This window comes from Heteronotia binoei, chromosome 6, assembly GCF_032191835.1.
Source record: "Heteronotia binoei isolate CCM8104 ecotype False Entrance Well chromosome 6, APGP_CSIRO_Hbin_v1, whole genome shotgun sequence".
In the NCBI taxonomy this organism is placed as follows: domain Eukaryota; kingdom Metazoa; phylum Chordata; class Lepidosauria; order Squamata; family Gekkonidae; genus Heteronotia; species Heteronotia binoei.
The window spans coordinates 132,310,592-132,331,404 of NC_083228.1; the positions used below are offsets into that span (position 1 = coordinate 132,310,592).

A 20,813-nucleotide genomic window follows, 5' to 3' on the forward strand; every position below is an offset into this window, starting at 1 on the left:
CTTGCTAGAGAATTCCCCCTGGCGGCTCTAACCAAAGCTTGCCAATCAGGTTCAGGTAACTGATGTGAGATCTCTGAATAGCCCTTCTTAGGGTTTGTGGGGATATAAACCTTTACCCGTAGAGCAGATTTACAAGCTGGGAGAGGGACTATTCGATCCCGACAAAGCTGGTTACGATCCTGTAGCCGTGTTGAGAGGAGAGAGAAGCCAAAGTTTGTTCTGCCGTAAGATGCCGCCTCAATTAAAAACTATTGCCTGTTGTATGCATAAGCTTAATGGATGACTATGAATACATGATACAATGTCTGGTACAGTATGGGAAGTAATTAACTGGGAGGCATTTTGTGACGTTTTCGCAGTGCATGTGAATGAATTATGCTAAATTCAGAAGTGAGGCGTGTACTTTGATTTTTGCCACAGTTTGGCCACTCCTAGGTTAGACAGATTCATGGATGAATAGGTCTATGTTACTATTAACCATAGCGACTACGAGGACCCTCCAGATTTGGAGGCAGTCAACCTCTTTATCCCAGTGCCAGGAGAGAACATCAGGGGAATGCCCCAGTCATGGATCTCCTGATGGCACCTGGTTTTTTTGGCCACTTTGTGACAGAGTGTTGGACTGGATACCCATTGGCCTGATCCAACATGGCTTCTCTTAGGTTCTTATGTCCTCTATCTATACCGTGCTGTTGGTCCTCTAGAGCAACTGGCTGGTACTGTGTTGAACAGGATGGAACTGCTGGTCTAATCCACTAGGGTTGTTTCAATGTTATGTGAGGAAAAGAAGTTCTTTCGAGGCCTGGTAGCTAAACCCACCTTCTGTAGTTGTAGTCTTAAAATGGAATATAGGCTATGCTGTGGGTTAAGAGAGCCAGTTTGGTGTAGTGGTTAAGTGCACAGACTCTTATCTAGGAGAACCGGGTTTGATTCCCCACTCCTTCACTTGCACCTGCTGGAATGGCCTTGGGTCAGCCATAGATCTCATAGGAGTTGTCCTTGAAAGGGCAGCTGCTGTAAAAGCTCTCTCAGCCCCACCTACCTCACAGGGTGTCTGTTTTGAGGGGTAAAGTTAAAGGAGATTGTGACCACACTGAGATTCAGAGTATAGGGCAGGATATAAATCCAATATCTTCTTCTTAAAGTGGATTAGGTTAGAGGGTGCTAGATACAAAGCGGGATTTCAAGTTGTGCCAAACTGCTGGTGCAAAGCACAAGCAGAGGAAATGAGAATATTCCTTTTTTGACTATAAAAAGAAGTCAGTGAAATGTCTCTCCACCACTGAACAAGACAAGTCCTTTCCATTATGGAGAGCAAAAGAACAATGTGGTGGTTCTTTGTATCAGCAAAGCGGAAGATTTAAATCAGGGTGTTGCAACTAAGGGAGTCAATGGAAGCCAAATCCAATAGTATTAATTTACTTAAAGCATTTATTAGCTGCTATTCTTCCTTACGGCACTCAAGGCAGCTTACAAATCCAGGTAAAATGCATAGAAGGAAATACATCAAAATCATAAACCAAAATTTAAAAACACGGTTCAGGACTGAGGCTAAACTTAACCCAAGCACAGTCTTAAATAAAATACTCTACAGCTGCCTCCTAAAGATTGATAGTGATGGGGCCAGGCACAACTCCCAGGGTAGGCTGGTCCATAATTGTGGGGCTGCCACTGAAAAGACCCTCTCTCACGTACCCATTCAGTGAGTTTCTTTGATTGACAGGACCAATCAGAAGGCCCTGTATCATTATCTAGTAAATGGAAAACTCCTCCTAACCAATATGCTATTTGAAGATCAATCTCCCTCCAACAGAAGCTTCCTTTTTAACAAATGGATATGCCTGTTTGGGGAAATACCAAAGGCTGCAAAGAGCAAATGAAAGAGGTGTTACTTTCCGGTTTCTTGAGGAAGGGGTAGAGGCCCCTGATCCCACACCAAATGGAAATTCCACTATGATCCAGATGTGCTTGGGCGGCATACATGGGAAGGGTGTCCTTTGACGCGGACTGTGTTGCTGGAGACCATCAGTGGAACGAGGACAGACTACCAGCACCTGGTCTGACCTTGTTGGAAATGTTAGGATGTAGTGCACCCTTTAAAAAATAAGCCGCAAATAAAATTTCCAAGAAGGTGGCCTGTGGGTGAGAAAATAAATTTTCACTGCAAAAAATTCAGGGTGATAAAAGTATCGTTTCCTGCCTTTTTGAAACCAGCTGTGGTCTGTAAACCCTGCAATTTTTTTTCTTTTGGAATGAAGACTCTCGCCAAGAGAACCATGCCTTGGTTAACCTCATTCTCCTCCACAAGATTGCTTTTTCCAAGCACAGCTTTTGAAATGATAGAGGTTTACAAGATTATGCAAGGGATAGAGAAAGTAGAGAAAGAAGTACTTTTCTCCCTTTCTCACAATACAAGAACTCATGGGCATTCAATGAAATTGCTGAGCAGTCGGGTTAGAACTGATAAAAGGAAGTCCTTCTTCACCCAAAGGGTGATTAACATGTGGAATTCACTGCCACAGGAGGTGGTGGCGGCTACAAGCATAGCCAGCTTCAAGAGGGGAATGGGTAAGGATATGGAGCAGAGGTCCATCAGTGGCTATTGGCCACAGCGTATTGCTGGAACTCTGTCTGGGGCAGTGATGCTGTATTTTTGGTGCTTGGGGTGGGGCACAGTGGGAGGGCTTCTAGCCCCACTGGTGGCACTTGGTGTTTTTGGCCACTGTGTGACAGAGTGTTGGACTGGATGGGCCATTGGCCTGATCCAACATGGCTTCTCTTATGTTCTTATGTGACACAGAGTGTTGGACTGGATGGGCCACTGGCCTGATCCAACATGGCTTCTCTTATGTGACACAGAGTGTTGGACTGGATGGGCCACTGGCCTGATCCAACAGGGCTTCTCTTATGTTCTTATGTGACACAGAGTGTTGGACTGGATGGGCCACTGGCCTGATCCAACAGGGCTTCTCTTATGTTCTTATGTGACACAGAGTGTTGGACTGGATGGGCCACTGGCCTGATCCAACATGGCTTCTCTTATGTTCTTATGTGACACAGAGTGTTGGACTGGATGGGCCACTGGCCTGATCCAACAGGGCTTCTCTTATGTTCTTATGTGACACAGAGTGTTGGACTGGATGGGCCACTGGCCTGATCCAACAGGGCTTCTCTTATGTTCTTATGTGACACAGAGTGTTGGACTGGATGGGCCATTGGCCTTATCCAACATGGCTTCTCTTATGTTCTTATGGTACACCTCCTTGGTAATGTGTCTTTCTTCATGACTGTTACCCAGGAGCGCTTCATGTCCAGATAATATGTTGTTGGTAAATCGGGTCCATTATAATGGCATTTAGAGAGAGAACAGGTGTGCTATTAATTTGACCTTTTTGTTTTAAGACGTATGTAAATAAACAGGTCTTTTAGAGAGCCAGAAGTGTAATATCACACTGTGTACTTCCAGCCTGTATTCCATGGGTCCCCCGATATGGTTGCCATGGGTGCAATGGCAACTGTTGGTGTCTTTTCTGGTACCTGCCAGCCGCAACCACACACTAAATAATGCACCTTCCAACTGGATTTTGCCAGTTCACACAGTAAAACCCACTTGGAAAGTGCATTGAAAGTGGATAAGTGCGTTATTTAGTGTGTATGATAATAGCCACCAAGTTTTTTTTTCCAGGACTTGGTTTAGGGTTGCCTGGTCTGTGTTGGACAATGCCTAGAGACTTTGGGGGTGGATCTGGGAGAGGGAGGGGTTTGGGGAAGGGAGGAACCTCAGCAATGCCATAGAGTAAACCTTTCAAAGCAGCCATTTTCTCCAGGGGAGCTGATCTCTGCCAGCTGGAGATCAGTTGTAAAAGCAGGAGATCTCCAGGCCCCACCTGGAAACTGGCAACCCTAACAGTGGGTGGGGCCAGGTAGGGCTTTCCCCCAGCAAAGCTTCTGATTGGAGATCTGATTGTCTGTGAAGTTTTTGGGGGGGTTTTAAAAGTTGCTATGGTAGCAGCTACCACAACAGCACCAGGATATCTACAATGTGTTACTGAAATTAAGCTGCAGCAATCATTTCGTGGCTGACTCTGCTTCCTGCGGCAGCCATTTTGTGGCTGCAACAACCATGCTGTGTCTGAATTCTGAGGAAAAGGAGGAGATTGGATTTATACTCTGCCCTTCACTCAGAGTCTCAGAGCAGCTTACGATCACCTTCCCTTCCTCTCCCCACAACAGACACCCTGTGAGGGAGGTGGGACTGAGAGAGCTCTGAGAGAACTGTGACTGACCCAAGGTCACCCAGCTCTCTGCATGTGGAGGAGTGGGGGATCAAACCTGGTTCTCCCAGATTAGAGTCTGCACTCTTAACCACTACACCAAACTGGCTCAAAAAGGTTGGGGACTCCTGCTGTACCATGTGGAAGGAAACTCACAGAGGCTATGATAATGGCTGCAGAACAATGCTTGATTACTCCTGAGCATGTTGTAAGTGATAAATCCCTGCAAGGAAATAGTGATACCCAGGGGACTTGGCTAGAACATTATCTGCCATCTACTGTAACACGGCAACAAAACAAGAAACAACAGCGTAAAGGTTGAGCAACCACAGAATAAAACAATGTATACCTTACTTATATTAGTGAAGAGAAGAAGATATTGGATTTATATCCTGTCCAATACTCTGAATCTCAGAGTCTCAGAGTGGTCACAATCTCCTTTGTCTTCCTCCCCCACAACAGACACCCTGTGAGGTAGGTGGGGCTGAGAGAGCTCTTACAGCAGCTGCCCTTTCAAGGACAGCTCTACGAGAGCTATGGCTGACCCAAGGCCATTCCAGCAGCTGCAAGTGGGAGGAGTGGGGATCAAACCCGGTTCTCCCAGGTAAGAGTCTGCGCGCTTAAGCACTATACCAAACTGGCTCATTAGCATGTTAATTATATTTTCTCCCAATACACGCTTACACAATATACCTGACACACATTCAACATTGCCTAATATTACTCTTGGACTGGTGCGTGTGGAAATTCTTGAGCAGTGGTTCCAAATTCAACGTGGGTGATTTGAAGAAGGAAAAGAATCTCTTGAAACATGCCACTATATAACCAGGGAGGCGTGTCATCACCAATCTACAAAGTAGCGCTGGAAAAACCACCACTGAAATTGACCAGAGTCACAAATTGACCAGACTTTCGCTGATAGACTCGTTTGAATAGCTTACCATTAACTTAGTGATTGCAATGTTGAGTGTGTTTTAGATATACCGTGTAAGCGTGTACTGAAAGAAAATATAATTAACACGCAAATATAAGTAAGGTATATGGTATCTGCTGGATCATGGCAGAGGTTTGGGGCAGACTAGAAGGGCTCCGTGGAAGTAGAAACTTTCGGGAAGTCACTGGGTTAGGTAGGAGAACACAATTTGACAATGGCAACCAATGTGGCAATACACGTTAGGACAGAATGCCATCTTGCTGTCCTAGCTGCAATGAGAACAGCGAGTGGGTGTTTCTGTGCAAGACCTTGTTCTCGCTAGCGTTTCTGTATTACCAGTGGATGCTAAGTTTGCCGTAGCCTTCTGTCCTAGGTAGTTGCTGAGTGTTTTAATTTGCTGGGGGTATGCGTGCTGTGTCATTTATATCACCCAAATAATGAAGAGCTTAAACTCGTGGTGTGAAAAGCGCTGATTTCATCTTGTGCTCATCAAAGTGCTTGCGCAGCTTCCCCCCCCCCCCCGGCCCCCGTCCATCGTGCTGATGTGTGCTATGATTAGGAACAGACTCACTCAATTAGAAATCAAGCCTGACTCTTTTCCGTCGCTCTGCTGATGGAGCGTTGCTTTTAGACCTCTGGTTCAGACTGTCTGCGTCTGTTCTTCCTGTGCTTTAAGCATGAGTCCGAACTTGTTTGAAGTTCAGGTCCAGATTTATGGCGAAGTGTTCCTCTTGCTTGCTAGAGACCTCCCATAAATATATAAAATGAAATCCCATGAATGTTATTCATGCCCTAGAACAAAATTCGAATCCAGTGGCACCTTTTAAGACCTGCAAAGTTAATTCTGCGTATAAGCTTTCACGTGCATGCAGACTTCTTCAGATACCCGTGTCATGTGCCTGCATGCAAAAACTTAAACCCAGAATTAAATTTTGTTAGTCATAAAGGTGCCACTGGACTCAAACTTTGTTCTGCTGCTTCAGACCAACACGTTGACCCACCTGGATCTGTTATTCATGCCAGTTACCTTCAGGCGCAAGTGCTGTAGTTTTGATCTACTTCAGTAGTGTCTGAACTCCTTGGTCAGTGGTCTAAATTCCCTGGAATTGGGGCATTGTGAGGACTTGCAGGCTCTTCTGTCAAACCTGCATGTTGGTTGACATCCCTATCAGTGGTTTCTATCTGAGAGCACGTTTGGTGTAGTGGTTAAGTGTGTGGACTCTTATCGGGGAGAACCAGGTTTGATTCCCCACTCCTCCACTTGCACCTGCTAGCATGGCCTTGGGTCAGCCATAGCTCTGGCAGAGGTTGTCCTTGAAAGGGCAGCTGCTGTGAGAGCCCTCTCCAGCCCCACCCGCCTCACAAGGTGTCTGTTGTGGGGGAGGAAGGTAAAGGAGATTGTGAAGCGCTCTGAGACTCTTCAGAGTGGAGGGCGGGATATAAATCCAATATCTTCTAAATCCAATATCTTCTGAGCGTTCCTTTCTGGTGATGGTGCCCTAAGCTGGTGACATTCCCTCTCCAGTCAAGTTGGCCTAGCCCTTACCTTAACTGTTCGTTTCATCTTATTTCTGTTTCAGTCCCGTGACTGCAGTACACAAATTAAGCATTGCCTGGGAACGTAAGCAAATATATCTTCTTACACCGAGTTGTCCTCTTAAAAATCGTCCTCTAACTGCAATAGATAGGAATTTCACCACAGATTATCTATGGTCTCCTCTTTACAAAAATATATATGAAACCACGAATTCAAATGATCTTCCAGAAAGTTTAGAAATCCAGGGTGTTGTCAAATGAGTCTGAAGTCCAGACTACAAGATGATAATGCATGTGGAGTGGATTTGACAACACTAGCCCCAAAGCGTTAAACCCTTTTAGAACAAGGAATGTGCTTAAATAATGGTAGCTTGCCTTGTGTAATGGTCAGGGTGTTCGGCGTGGAGCAGGGGGTCACTGTGTGGGGAGAGATATTGTGAATTTCCTTACAGATGTGGAACTTAAGAACATAAGAGAGGCCATGCTGGATCAGGCCAATGGCCCATCCAGTCCAAAACTCTGTATCACACAGTAGCCAAAACCCAGATGGCACTAGAAGGTCCACCAGCGGGGCCAGAAAACCTAGGCTGCGAGTGTAGTCTGCTTCTGTTATTGTATGCTGCTTTTAGGGATGCTGTCTCTGCTTGGGATGTTCCTGGAGATCTGGGTGTGGAGCCTGAGGAAAGTGGAGGTTTGAGGAGGTACCAGAGTATAATGCCAGTGGGGTAAAATGCCATAGAACAGGGGTGGCCAATGGTAGCTCTCCTGATGATTTTTGCCTACAACTCTCATCAGCCCCAGCCATTGGCCATGCTGGCTGGGGCTGATGGGAGCTGTAGGCAAAAAACATCTGGAGAGCTACCGTTGGCCACCCCTGCCATAGAATCCATTCTCTGAAGCTGCCATTTTCCACAATGTGAAGAACAGCTATAATACCAAGAGTTCTTCAGGCCCCAGATGGAGGTTGGCAATCCTAGTTTGATGTAGTGGTTAAGTGTGCGGACTGTTATCTGGGAGAACCGGGTTTGATTCCCCACTCCTCCACTTACAGCTGCTGGAATGGCCTCCGGTTAGCCATGGCTCTCGCAGAGTTTGTCCTTGAAAGGGCAGCTTCTGGGAGAGCTCTCTCAGCCCCACCCACCTCACAGGGTGTCTGTTGTGGGGGGAGAAGATATAGGAGATTGTAAACCACTTTGAGTCGCTAATTCAGAGAGAAGGGCCGGGTATAAACCTGCATTCTTCTATCTGCTTTCTGTTTTATTTACAGAGAAGTATACCTTTTCAAAACTAACATGTTAAAACACAAAATCTAGGACTACATGATCTAGCATCTATGTAGGTACAGTAAGATGTGATGACGGTAAAAGCCAAAATCACTTTACCGATTAAGAGTAAAGGATATGCCCTGACCTGAACAGCTCAGGCAAGTCCAGTCTTATCAGGTCTCGGAAGCTAAGCAGGGCTAACTCCGGCAGGTACCTGGATGGGAGACCGCCTCGAAATACCAGAGCCCAGGAGGCTTTTCTGAATATCCTCCATGCCCCCAGTAAATGTCTGTCACTAGAGGTCACCATGACTTCCAAGTACATATGCACACATACACACAACACACACAAAAAAATACCAAAACAAAAGAGTAAAAGATTGGCATAGTTACTAAGATTGCTCTGTTTTAACCCCTTCTGCACAAGTCCTGACTCTGCCTTTCACCCTTCTTGTTTATGGCCCTGATTTGCAAGTATTGTGTCTCCTATTTTTTTCATATTTTTCCTCCCTCCATGATAGCCAGGACTTGGTATCATCCTAACAAAAATGCAGTAACGTATTTTTAAAAACTACTTCTATTACAGGATCATAAATGTTGGCTCAGCATTGCCTGAATTGCACCATGTAATTCACATTTAAAAACAGCTGCTTTCCTGTGTCGCAGATGATCAACCACGCTTATGACTACTCCAAATGTTTTCCCCACACCCACCTGCACAGTGCACTGCACTGTGGAGACAAACTTTTTTTAAAATCACACTTCTCTAGCATCCAGCTTTTAAAAAACTGAATGCTGAGAGAGTCTTGTGTCCCACTAGGAATGGAGTAATAAAAAGTGCAGCACCAGGCCAATCCTATAGGGACTGCTGGCAAGGAAAGGCTCTGGGCTCCTTTTCCCCCATCAGCAGGCCTAGGGAGTGAAAGCTTGACTTCTCTGTTCTTGAGAACAAAGAAGGGTGCAGTCCAAAGACCCAAGGTACAGAGAAAGGCGATGAGGAAAAGCAGTAGGCCATGGTGTTCTAGAGGAATTGAGGCATGAAGGTTGCTGCTTACTGGCCCACTGTTGTAGCGTCAGGTTATGAGGAAAATCAGGATACAAATGGTTATGGTAAATGGTGTGTAATAAATGGTGCGCACTGCCTTGGCAAATGGCTGTGGCAGGTATACGCAGCAAGGGTGCGGTGTCTCCTAATCCTTCCCTTCTAATCTGAGTTTTGTTGTGTCTTTCTCCTTATTTTGCCACAGTAGCCATGACGGTTTGCAGGAACAGTAACTCAGAATGGTTTGATTTTAGGAATGCTTTCATTGCTGTGTTAGCTCTTGCCTTCAGATTGGGGCTTTGGGTTCTTTTGATCAGTTCTGGGTTTAATGAGTGGCATATAGAGGGTTTTTTTTTTCCTGCTTTCATATTGCTTTAATTGGGGTTGTGTGTTGTATATATGTGGCTGCTCTGGTCAAGATGAGTTTGAGATGAGCGAGGCAGAATGCGTATCTTGGATGTAACAAAGACATTTTTTAGAAAGCAGCGTTATCCAGAACCTAATAAATCATGGGAAGATCCTTCTCAGGAGACAGGTAGAGCGGGTGATTTCTGCAATACTGGAGGGGGTTGTGAAAGAAGCGTCGGCACACCGTTGAAATAGCTATCCGCCTGTTCTTATGGCCCTCATGACAAACCCAGTAAAGAGCACATTGTTTTCCACAAGATTTAGGTCTCTGCTAAGTGCGTGGCATGGGAGATCATTGAAGAGGAATCGTGCTCTCCTTGTATGGCTGTACAGTGTACTTTTCCCTAATACAGAACAGGCTGGACGTTTCCCTGTTTTCCACAACAAATGAGCCTTCCGTTGAAGGAAGGGTAAAGAAGAGGTTGAGAAGGGGGTAAAACTGAAGTGCGGTGGCTTCTGAGGCATTTTTAAAATCTTCTTGACCCCTCTTTTTACTGTATCTTTTTTCCCTCCAAAAGAGGAGGCTAGAGTGGGCTGTGGAGGCTTGAGGCTGCATTCCTTCAGAAATAGCAGCTTGCTTTGTGTGCCTCCACGGGGGAGGGGGGGGCTGGGGGGATGTAACTGTCCTTCTCAGCCTTGTGAGGGAGACTTTTGGGCACTTTCCTTCCTGGACTTGAAGGCGTGAGGAATTCACTGCGATTTTGTACTAGCAGGTGATCAACAGGGCCCACCGCGTTTAGTTGAGCTTGATCCTCCTTGGCATACCGAACAACTTGATCCTCAAAAGTGTGTGGACAGCACCCTAACCACCGAGAGGTTCTTTACCTCAGAGAATTCAATATGGCTTCTCTCAGAGGGCGATACAGGTGCTTCTCTCCCCTTTTGCCCTAAAATGCACAGAAGGGTTTCTTGCTTATGTCTTTCCCCCATTTTGAGCATCCTAATGCTGAAGGAAATTGCCTCACAGGAAGGCTATGGCTGCTGAGTGGCAAATCAGATATCCTCTCTCCTTATAGCAGAGTATGCATGAGGGCTTATTGGGAACAAAAAGTAGCTTGCTGTCCAAATTCAGATTTTTTTTTTTTGAATGAGAGATGGATTTTGTGTACATTCCTTTGAGGTGATCCAGTGCAATTAACAGACTTATAGCATGGGGCAGGTTTTTCCCAAGCCCTCAATGCTTCAGGGCATTTTCCTGTTCCTCGTGAGCAAGGATTTGTATCTAATTTTCCTTCACGTTGCACCATTGTTCAGTCGAGTTGACACAATTGCTGAGTAACTGTAGTCCCCTTTTAACATGATGCATCTCTAAAATATGGGATGGGGTTGCAGGAAGGATGAGAATGGGAAGAATATAGCCAGAAGACACGTTGGCTTTTAAATACTGCCAGGTTTTGCAGAGGCCAGATCAACTAAATCAGTGCAAATCTAATCTTTGTACAGGGCTGCGTTAGGTACTTTATTTGTTTTTTTTGAGGGGGAGAAACCTTTTAATTCAGATTTTTTTTCATTTACACCCTTGCCTTTTTCCCCAATGCGAACCCCATGCAGCTCACATATGTCTCTTCTCATGTATTCCCACAGCAATCCTGGAGTGTAGGGTTGCCGGAGAGCGTGACTCACCCAGCAAGTTTCCATGGCAAAGTGGAGATACAAAAGATCGCAGTACAACAGATAACATATCATCAAAATAAATATTTATGATGTTGTGTACACAAATAGTAAAATCAAAGACATAATAGTGTGAATATCAGGCTACGTTAAAGTCAGAGTAAGCTTTAAACACAGTTGATGAACATGTCAAATGACCAATACATGACCATATGTGTTTTGGTCTTGGGGGCCTTCCTCAGTGGTCAGTACTTTTACAAAAACCCAACAAACCCACACATCCAGAAACTACTATATATCAATTCTGACCAGATGTTGTTATCTCACTTATTGTGTGGTATGGTTTTTAAAGCCGGCCATGGCTCTCTTCACATGCTAACTGCACTAACACAAAGCTCTTCACTGACATTATAATCTGGTGTAGTTTCTGGTATTTCTGGATGTGTGTGTGTCATCAACCTGTAATTGAAATCAAATGCCCTGTAATTGAAATCAAATTTTACTATTATGTACACCACATAATAAATACTTGTTTTGATTGTATTTCATCAGTTGTAGCTTGACCCTTGCAGCATCTTCAGTATATTTCAGAACAAAATAGGAGTGGATTGCACCTTTAAGACCAACTTTTATTCGGAACGTAAGCTCTCATGCGCATGCACGCTTCAGATGAGGAAATATTTCAGGTTGAGGTTGCGTTCCCATTTTTGTTTGTTTTGAAAGTGGAGATTCAAACCTGGATTTCCCAACGCCTACCTAGTCCAACACTCTAAACCACTATACCACCTGGCTGTGTACTGGTACTTTTACATCTAATGTAGCATAATAGCTCAGGCAGAACTATGGAGGGGAGACATGATAGGGGGACATGATTGCGGTTTATAAAATTATGAATGGAATGGAGGGAGTTGACAAAGTTCTCTCTCAAAATAATAGACCTCAAGGGCATCCAATGAAACTGATGGGCAGTACGTTCAGGACAGGCAAAAGGAAACACTTCTTTATGCAGAGAGTGATTAAAATGTGGAACTCCCTGCCAGAGGATGGAAGAAGAAGAAAAACTGGATTTCAAACCAAGTCCTTCCTTTCCTCTCCCCACAAGGTGGAGCTGAGAGAACTACTCTTGAGAGAACAGCTCAGAGAGAACTGTGACTGACCCAAGGTCACCCAGCTGGCTGCATGTAGAGAACTGGGAAACCAAACTTAGTTCTCCAGATCAGTCTGCCGCTCTTAGCTACAACACCCAACTGATTCTGTTTTGTAATCCAGACTCCGGAGCCATAGGAATAAACAGCTTTAAAAGGGGATTATATAGATTTATGGCAGATAAATCTGTCAATGCCTACCAGTAACGGTGAGTGAGGGAAACCCCCACATTCAGTAAATCTCTGAACACCAGAGCCAGGAGGCAACATCAGGGAAGGTCTTGGACTCTCTGCCCTGTTGTTAGCTGTCTAGAAGAACTTGGCCACTGTGTGAATGAGACAGGATGCAGAACTAGATGGACCATTGGTCTGTTCCAGCAGAGCTCTTCTTATATTCTTACGAGGCCTCTGCTGAGCAAACTGGATAGGTAGCCTCAGTGACGTCTCGTAATATTGGTCTTAACTTACGGTGGTGGGGTTGTTAGGACTGTATCTGTAATGTGCCTTGAATATTCTAAAAGAGCTAGGTGTTTTTTATAGAAAAATGCAGTGGCTTTAAAGGTTGTTCCTACTTTTACAGGGGAAAGTGTAGCAACCCAACTTCCTTGATAGTCTCCCTTCCATATACAGACCCAGTGTAGTAGAAAGGAGACAGGTGGTGAGCCCTACAGTCCTCCTCCATGTGAATAGCAGTCCCAGGGCAGCAGGGAGTTAAATTCTATACTGCAGTGTAGATGAACGACGCCGGGAGTGGGGGGGGAGTACGGCATAGATAAGAAGCAGAAGAAGAAAAAGAGCAGCGCAGCAGCTTCAGGAGAGAGAAGACTGTAGATTTATACCCCGCCCTTCTCTCTGAATCAGAGACTCAGAATGGCTTACCATCTCCTATATCTTCTCCCCCCCACAACAGACACCATGTGAGGTGGGTGGGGCTGAGAGTGCTCTCACAGCAGCTGCCCTTTCAAGGACAACTCCTTTGAGAGCTACAGCTGACCCAAGGCCATTCCAGCAGGTGCAAGTGGAGGAGTAGGGAATCAAACCCGGTTCTCCCAGATAAGAGTCCGCACACTTAACCACTACATCAAACTGATCTAGGGTCATCTTCAGATGTCCAGGTGCAACTCTAATCCTATTCCAGATGGTTCTTTTCCCACTACTTTTCATCTGGTTGTGTTCTACAAAGAATTTAACGACAGGAAGCAAGCAATACTGTTTTCCTTGCACGTTACTCCAGATCGCTGATCCACTGTGCAACTCTAGGAATGATTGCTACAGGGTTCAGAAGCCACTGCAGAAATGGAGGGGGGAGATTACATGTGCCTTCTTTGCTCAGATTCACTGGAGTTGCACCATTCCATTCATTTATACCTCACCTTTCTTTCCAGTGAAGGCCCAAAGTGGCTAACATCATTCTCCTCTCCTGCATAGTGACCAAGGCTGGGACGACAGACTTGCTGGAGACCCAGGGAATCCAGATCTCTACCAAACTGCTGTAAAGTGGCCAGAGGACACTAAAGAGCAGATGGGGAAGCAACCTCGATTCTGCTCCTACCTGTTGCTTTTCATTACAAATTGATAAGCACCAGCTTGGGGGCGAGGGAAGCAATGGCTAAGCAGAGGGTCAGCGGAAGAGTCAGCACCCCTTAGCACTTGATGGATTTGCATCCATTTGCCCAGGCCAGGCAGTTGTGGCTGGAACAAATGAACCTTGTCCAATATGGTAGTATTGTCCCCTTCTCTTACAGGGCTGTTATAAATTTCCCCTGAGGTGATAAAAATGCTTTGAGTGGTCAGGCTGTTGATTGGCGTGTGCAGCATTTGTCTCCCAGGTTCAGAATCTCAAGTATCGCTTATGAGATAACCAGGATCATGTTGGACAGGCAGGGTTAGTGAACTTTTCCTTTTGTGCTAGTGATGCTAGCGTGGAGAAGCGCTCAGCACCTGCCCAACTGCTGTTTCCACCTATAAGTTTCCGCATGGCTGGGGAAGCAGCTGTGAAGAAGCTCCAGTCGTTGCCGCTCTTTTTATCTTGCTGGTTGTCTCTAAAATTGGGATTTTTAAAAAAGTCTTGGAGTAATTAGAATTCCCTTGTTCTGGGTCTGACCTTCCATAGGAGGATTTCATGAATGACAATAACATTTTGCTAAAATGTTTTCCTTTGTTTCCTTTTTTAGACCTTTGCATCTATCCCTTTTCTGAAGATGTAAGGGAGCCTCAGTTCTGAGACGATATTTATGTCAGTTGGAAGATGCAGCAGAGGAAGGAATACATTCGGTTGGTGTTCCCTTGTAGGCTCTCCCACACCCTTTCAGTTCTAGCAAAACAGCTTTTGGAACAAGAGGGCTTGTGAAATTCTCATGCACTGATTTCCACTGAAGCAACGATCCAAAAGAAAGGTGCATTTACCATGAACGCTTCTCCTGAAGGAGAGATTGTAAACTCTCTGACAAGAACTCTGTTCAAAGACGCAAGTCCTTAAGCTGAACGAGGAGTCAGAGACGGCACCACGATGTATATTAATCCTCGGAGAGTCAGAAAATGCCAATTTGTGCAGTTATTTGCCACTTGTTTCATAGTGAGTCTTATGATATTTTGGGGTCCACTTGATGACGGTAGTGTTGTGAGCCATGTGAAGTCTTACTCGTATAGATACCTCGTCAACAGCTACACTTTTGTGAACGAAAGCCTGTCTCTTAGCAGGGATGACATGGACAGGACAGCAAGCTATCAGTACTTGATCAATCACCCGGAGAAATGTCGGCGGCAAGACATCCTCCTCCTGCTGTTTGTGAAGAGTTCGCCTGAAAACCGCTACCGCAGAGACGCAATTCGACAAACATGGGGTAGCGACAAGTATGCCAGTTCCCACCTTAACGCCAACATCAAGACCCTGTTTGCTTTGGGACAGCTGAAAGACCCTGCACACAGAGAGCAGATGCAAAACCGGCTCCAGCTGGAAGACAAGAAGTATGGCGATCTGATTCAGCAAGACTTTATGGATACATTTCACAACCTGACCATTAAGCTGCTCCTGCAGTTCAGCTGGGTAAATAAGTACTGCCCTCATGCCAAGTTCATTATGTCAGCGGACGATGACATTTTCATTCACATGCCAAATCTCATCGCATACCTCCAAAGCCTTGCACAGATGGGCGTTCAGGATCTCTGGATTGGGCGCGTCCATCGCGGGTCGCCTCCCGTAAGAGACAAGACCAGCAAATACTATGTCCCTTATGAAATGTACCCATGGCCTGCTTATCCGGACTACACAGCTGGGGCTGCTTATGTAATATCCAGTGATGTAGCAGCCAAGGTATTCATGGCCTCACAGACGCTTAATACAAGCCTTTACATTGATGATGTCTTCATGGGTCTCTGTGCCAACAAGATGGGGGTTGTACCGCAATATCACCAGTTTTTTTCTGGGGAAGGGAAGGCACCTTATCATCCTTGCATTTATAACAAAATGATGACATCTCACGGCCACGTAGAAGACCTCCGCTACCTTTGGAAGCAGGCTACAGATCCAAAAACGAAGAACATTTCTTCTGGGATTTTTGGTAAAATGTATTGCAAAATAGTTAACATCGTACTGCTATGCAAATTGTATTATCAGGACACGTATCCCTGCACGGCTGCACTGTTCTAAATACTTGAATGCCATGGACTTACTGAGCCAAAAATGGAATGAGAAATCTCAATTGGTTTTTTTTTTTTCAAGATATATAACAAAAAAAGAAAGAAATGTATGTAAAATGTGAATACTTCCCCTCTACACCTAATTCACTCCTCCAACAGCTTCACCAAAGTGTCCTTACCGCTATCTGAACGGCTTGTTTCCCATACAATGGTTTGTGTGTCTTCCTCCAAGTAGGTTAAGATTTGGCTAGATAACTATTAACTAATTTAAAAGAAAAAGTTTACATTTCTAGTAAATGCTGACCTATCTGTAGGAAACATGAACCAGAACTTGGGAAAACACAAACTTCTTAAAAGAAGTCCATGTATTGTGTTCTCCCATTGCAGTAATACTTGGAAATAACACAGATAAGAAAAGTAAACATAACATTGCTGCAAAGGCCTTTCACTGCAAGTAGTTAGTCAACATCTTCTCCCCTTCCCACTCGCCACCAAGGACAATCTTTTCTTAATTCTATACTGACTTTATTTGTTAGGTATAATGCTAAAAGAGTACTGATTGCTTAGCTCTTTGGAGACATAAGAGGTGCTAATGTTTGGTTTCAGGCACTGGTTCAAATTTATCCAGCGATATCGTTGACCAAAAGGAAACCGTGGGTTGGATTCCCCATGGATCCACCCTGGGATCTGCATTGTAGCCTTCTGTCATAAATTGTTTGCAGCAGGAATAAGCTCACACAAAGATCACGCTTCCTTCGAGTTTGGTAAAGTGAGAAGGTGAACTGTTAAATCTTGAGCGTTTGCAGGAATGTGTCTGAATATTCCAACACTTTTGGGCCGCAAAGAGCACACATCACCCTTCTCCATTGGTTTTCTCCACAGTCCAGTAGTTTCCCCTCCCACTGTGTTGCTGTTACTTAATAAACAGGAAAAGAAAGAGTACGCTTAAGAGCCGAGGAAGACAGCAGATGAGTATAAGCGGGTTATTATACCCCTCACAAAAACGACAAAAAAGTTCTAGCGGGACACCCCCTCTCAAAGCTGTGGTTTTTGATAGCACAAGAGTAGACAGCACTAAGAGTGTTCAACTTTTAAATTCTGTGCCAACTTTATTATAGAAACATATTGTTCCTTCAAGAAAATCTGGAAAATCTTCCCCCGTCCCAACTTTTGTGTCTCCTCTTTACAATATGAACAAAACAGCTACACCTTCCGTTTCCAGAATGGAGTGAAAGCACGGTTAGGCCTTGGCCATAAAACAGTGACGTGTACAGGTGTGCAGCTCCACCTAAAACGTTTGCTGTTGTTGTAATTCTGGGGAGTGGGGGTTGGCTTTGACTGCTTCCACTACCGTGTTGTTTAGCAGCTGCTCATTTTCAGAACCCCAAAGTGCAGAGGATAAAATGAATGTAGATCTTTACCAATGCCCTTTCTGTAGCTGGCCAATTTAAAACCGACACCACGACACATCCAAGATTGAAAGAACTCCACCTAATGACAGAAAATGTTTTCCTGAAGAATGTGCTTGGGAATTTTTGGGATCTTACAAAACTGCCTCTTGAATGTCTATGGAGGGAAAGCGTTTGCATTGTTACAGATTGTTATAGGGTGACCTGAGCTCTCGCCTTTAACTTGTGTTGACTGTTCAAACTGACCATATGGTTGTTTCTTTGTGTGTGTGTGGGCTTTTTTTTTTTTTTTACAGCCGGTCTGTTGTGTTTAAGTATTTATTTGCTTTAAAGGGACACGGAAAATAGTCTGCACTGCTTTCAGATAAGGAAAAATGGTTCTCAGTTTAGGAGAAATAATGAAAGCTTCCCTTTAGAAGGGTAGCTGGACCATTTCTTACACTTTTTGGGCTTAGAATGTTATCTGCTCTACAAATAAGCATATTTTAAAATTGGAAATTCTCGGGTTTGCCAGTGCTCCAGATGCAAGGCTGTTAAGACAATTTTTGTCCCTTTGCAAACTAAAATTGTGTCAGCCTGAATGGTCACTTCAGGTACCAGTTCTGAGACTTGTTTCACACAGGTGTGTATTACTGAAACTAGTTTTTACCTGTTTGGTTTGCAGCTATTTGACTTTTTTTTTTTTTCAAAAAAATTTATTTATTGACACTTTGCTCTGAATCACAAGGGTTTGGGGTTTTTTTGTAAAATATGTTTTCAATAAACAGTTTTGTGTATTTTGTAAATATGCCTGGATTTGCTTTTTTGTTGGGGGGGGGGAGTGCTTTCAGAACTAAAACGCTCACATGCTCCCTATGTACCTCTATGGGATTATTTCCGATAGTTTCATTTCTGACAGTCAAGAGTTACCAAGTTTTTCCAGGCCTTGGTTGGAAGCCGATGTTTATTGAAGATGCTTTTGACCTCAAGGTAAGAGGTCAAGATTTGAAGTTTGCTGGCAAGTTTGTTATTTTATATAATTGCAATAATCACTGTGAGTTGAGGTGATCTCACTCCTATATGGGAAATCCTCTAAGGTCACAGAATATTCTGATGTGGTACACGGACATCCCTTTTTGAGCCACATCTTCCGTTTCCTGATTTGAGTTAAAAAGGAAACAAAGGTGTGAGAAAGGAAAACTTACCTAAGATGAAGAGGAAAAGTAAAAAGGGAGCACACATGAAATTTCCTGTAAAGCCCCCCCACACACACACACACACATTCCCCTGCATATACTCCAGAAAGTTTCTTCCTTTCGCTGGCATGACAAGACACTTGTAATCCTGAGGCTATTTTGTTGTTCACAAAAGCCCAGCAGTGGGTTTTTTTCTCCCAGAAGTGAATTGTGGAATCCAAAAAAGTGTGGATGCACATGAAAGCTTAAACCCAGATTAAACTTTTTTTGGTCTTAAAAACAGGGAAACAGGGGTGGCCAAACTTGCTTAACATAAGAGCTACATAGAATAAACATCAGATGTTTAAGAGCCACAAGATATTAACATCAAGTGTTTGAGAGAGAGAGGAAAGGAAGAGAAAGAAGGAAGTTAAATAGTTGGGGAAGGTAGAGGTGGAAAGAAAGCAACTTTAACTTTAGATACATTCTCCAAGCCACCAGCTGGCTTGAGAAAAGTGATTTAAAGAGTCAAATGGCTGTATAAATCCCAGCTGTCTGATGGGGCAGTGGAGGCTGAGAGCCACATGTGGTTCCTGAGCCACAGTTTGGCCACCCCTGGTCTTAAAGATGTCCCTGGGCTCAGACCTTGTTCTGCTGCTTCAGACCAACACGGCTACCCCACCTGAATCTATCTTCGTGGAATCCTAAGAACACCAGTTCCCATTCTGCTTTTAATTGGTACAGATGGAGACAGGAACTCTCTTTTAAAGAGTTTGCAAGTGGTTTGAAAGGCATCTGTGCAACAGTTGCCTTGATTCAAATAGGTTTTGCAGGGTTTTTTTGGGGGGGGGGCAATATAAAAAACCTGTGCAGCCTGTTTACCAGAAGTGAAAGTGCTATTAGTGTATATACCAGGAGCAGTGTTCTATCAGCTGCCTCCAGCCTATTGACTTAAGTATAGGAGAAGACAGAGCATATATGTGAGCACATGGGAGAGGACAGACTCTAGTCAGTTACACTGCAGACCACAGCTATGCTCGGGTCCTTGTAAGGTCGGCATTCCTGGAAAAGGATTGTTTAATTTACCTCTAGTATGAGCAGCTGTACTGTAGAATTTTTATTTGAAGAAGCTATTTCTGCCCATTCATGACTTTGGCCAGGGCCGGATTAACAATTAGGCCAAGTAGGCACTGGCCTATGGGCCCCCATACCTTTAGGGGCCCTGGGCTGGCTTTCCCCCCTGCTTGCAGCCCTCCCAGCCTGCACACGTAGCCTGCAACTGAGCTGCTCTTTGCCTGATGCGGCTGCTGCTGGCATGATTGCCAAGTTTGCCTCTCTCTGCCTCTACAGCTTTGTCAAAGGGGCTTTTGGGAAAGTGGCTGCAGCGGGGGCCAAAGGTGGTGGGGTGGGCGCTCCAACTCTGAGATAATTTGCAAGGGGGCCCCTGAGATTTTGACTGCCTAGGGACCTCCACAGGGTTTAATCCAGCACTGACTTTGGCTGTATAAATCCTTACGTGTGGGTGCCAGGACAAACGGGTGTCATCTACAGACTAATCGTCACCAGGATGCGTAGACTGTTGTGCTGTGGCTCTGAAACAACTCTCTCTACTGCCTTGCCTGTATGCAAGCTAGTGAGGTGTTGGGCCTCCAACAATGCCTTTCCTTCCCTCTCCCTCTCCCTCTCCCCTCCTCTCCTCTCCAGCAGCTGGGCAACTAGCAAAGACCTGTCGACCTGATAATTTGTTGGCGATTGTTCACAGCAGAAGTATTTCCAGTGTGGGCCGCTTGCCACATTGGTAAGAGTTGGAACAGGGCGGGGGGTGTCTCCCTCCAAAACCTCAATGGAAACATAACCTCTCAAATAGGGTTGTGGTCCAGTGTGGCGACCTGCAACCTCTTTCCACTACTACCTTAGCATCCCTAGTTCAGAGATGCCTCAGAGAACCAGTTTGGTGTAGTGGTTAAGTGCACGGACTCTTATCTAAGAGAACCGGGTTTGATTCCCCACTCCTCCACTTGCAGCCGCTGGAATGGCCTTGGGTCAGCCATAGCTCTGGCAGAGGTTGTCCTTGAAAGGGCAGTTTCTGAGATAGCTCTCTCAGCCCCACCTACCTCACAGGGTGTCTGTTGTGGGGGGAGAAGATAGGAGATTGTAAGCCGCTCTGAGTCTCTGATTCAGACAGAAGGGCAGGGTATAATTCTGCAGTCTTCTCTTCAGGTCTAGATCTGGAGACCCATAAATCCAGGAGCTCTGGGGCAGCAGATGCTTGCTGTTGCTACTCTAATGCTCAGACTGCCCCTTTGCCTGCCACCCTCTCTTGCTAGTATGGCGTGCAACCAGAATATGTCTTTGCTGCCCTAGGCAAGCTGAAAAGGATGGTGAGCTGACTATTTT

General features: G+C 44.9%; 2 protein-coding genes across 16 annotated transcripts in view; one reads left to right on the forward strand and one right to left on the reverse strand.

Moving 5' to 3' along the window:
- Positions 1–18,047, forward strand: part of B3GNT5 (UDP-GlcNAc:betaGal beta-1,3-N-acetylglucosaminyltransferase 5) — a 38,282-nt gene extending 20,235 nt beyond the window's left edge. For all 7 annotated transcript variants that reach the window (XM_060242633.1, XM_060242638.1, XM_060242636.1 and 4 more), the window contains one exon: positions 14,389–18,047. In XM_060242633.1, coding sequence (XP_060098616.1) covers positions 14,724–15,863 — 1,140 coding nt within the window. In that variant the 5' untranslated portion in view covers positions 14,389–14,723 and the 3' untranslated portion in view covers positions 15,864–18,047. The remainder of the gene's footprint in view (positions 1–14,388) is intronic.
- Positions 1–20,813, reverse strand: part of MCF2L2 (MCF.2 cell line derived transforming sequence-like 2) — a 356,849-nt gene that overhangs the window by 180,543 nt on the left and 155,493 nt on the right. The window lies entirely within an intron of this gene.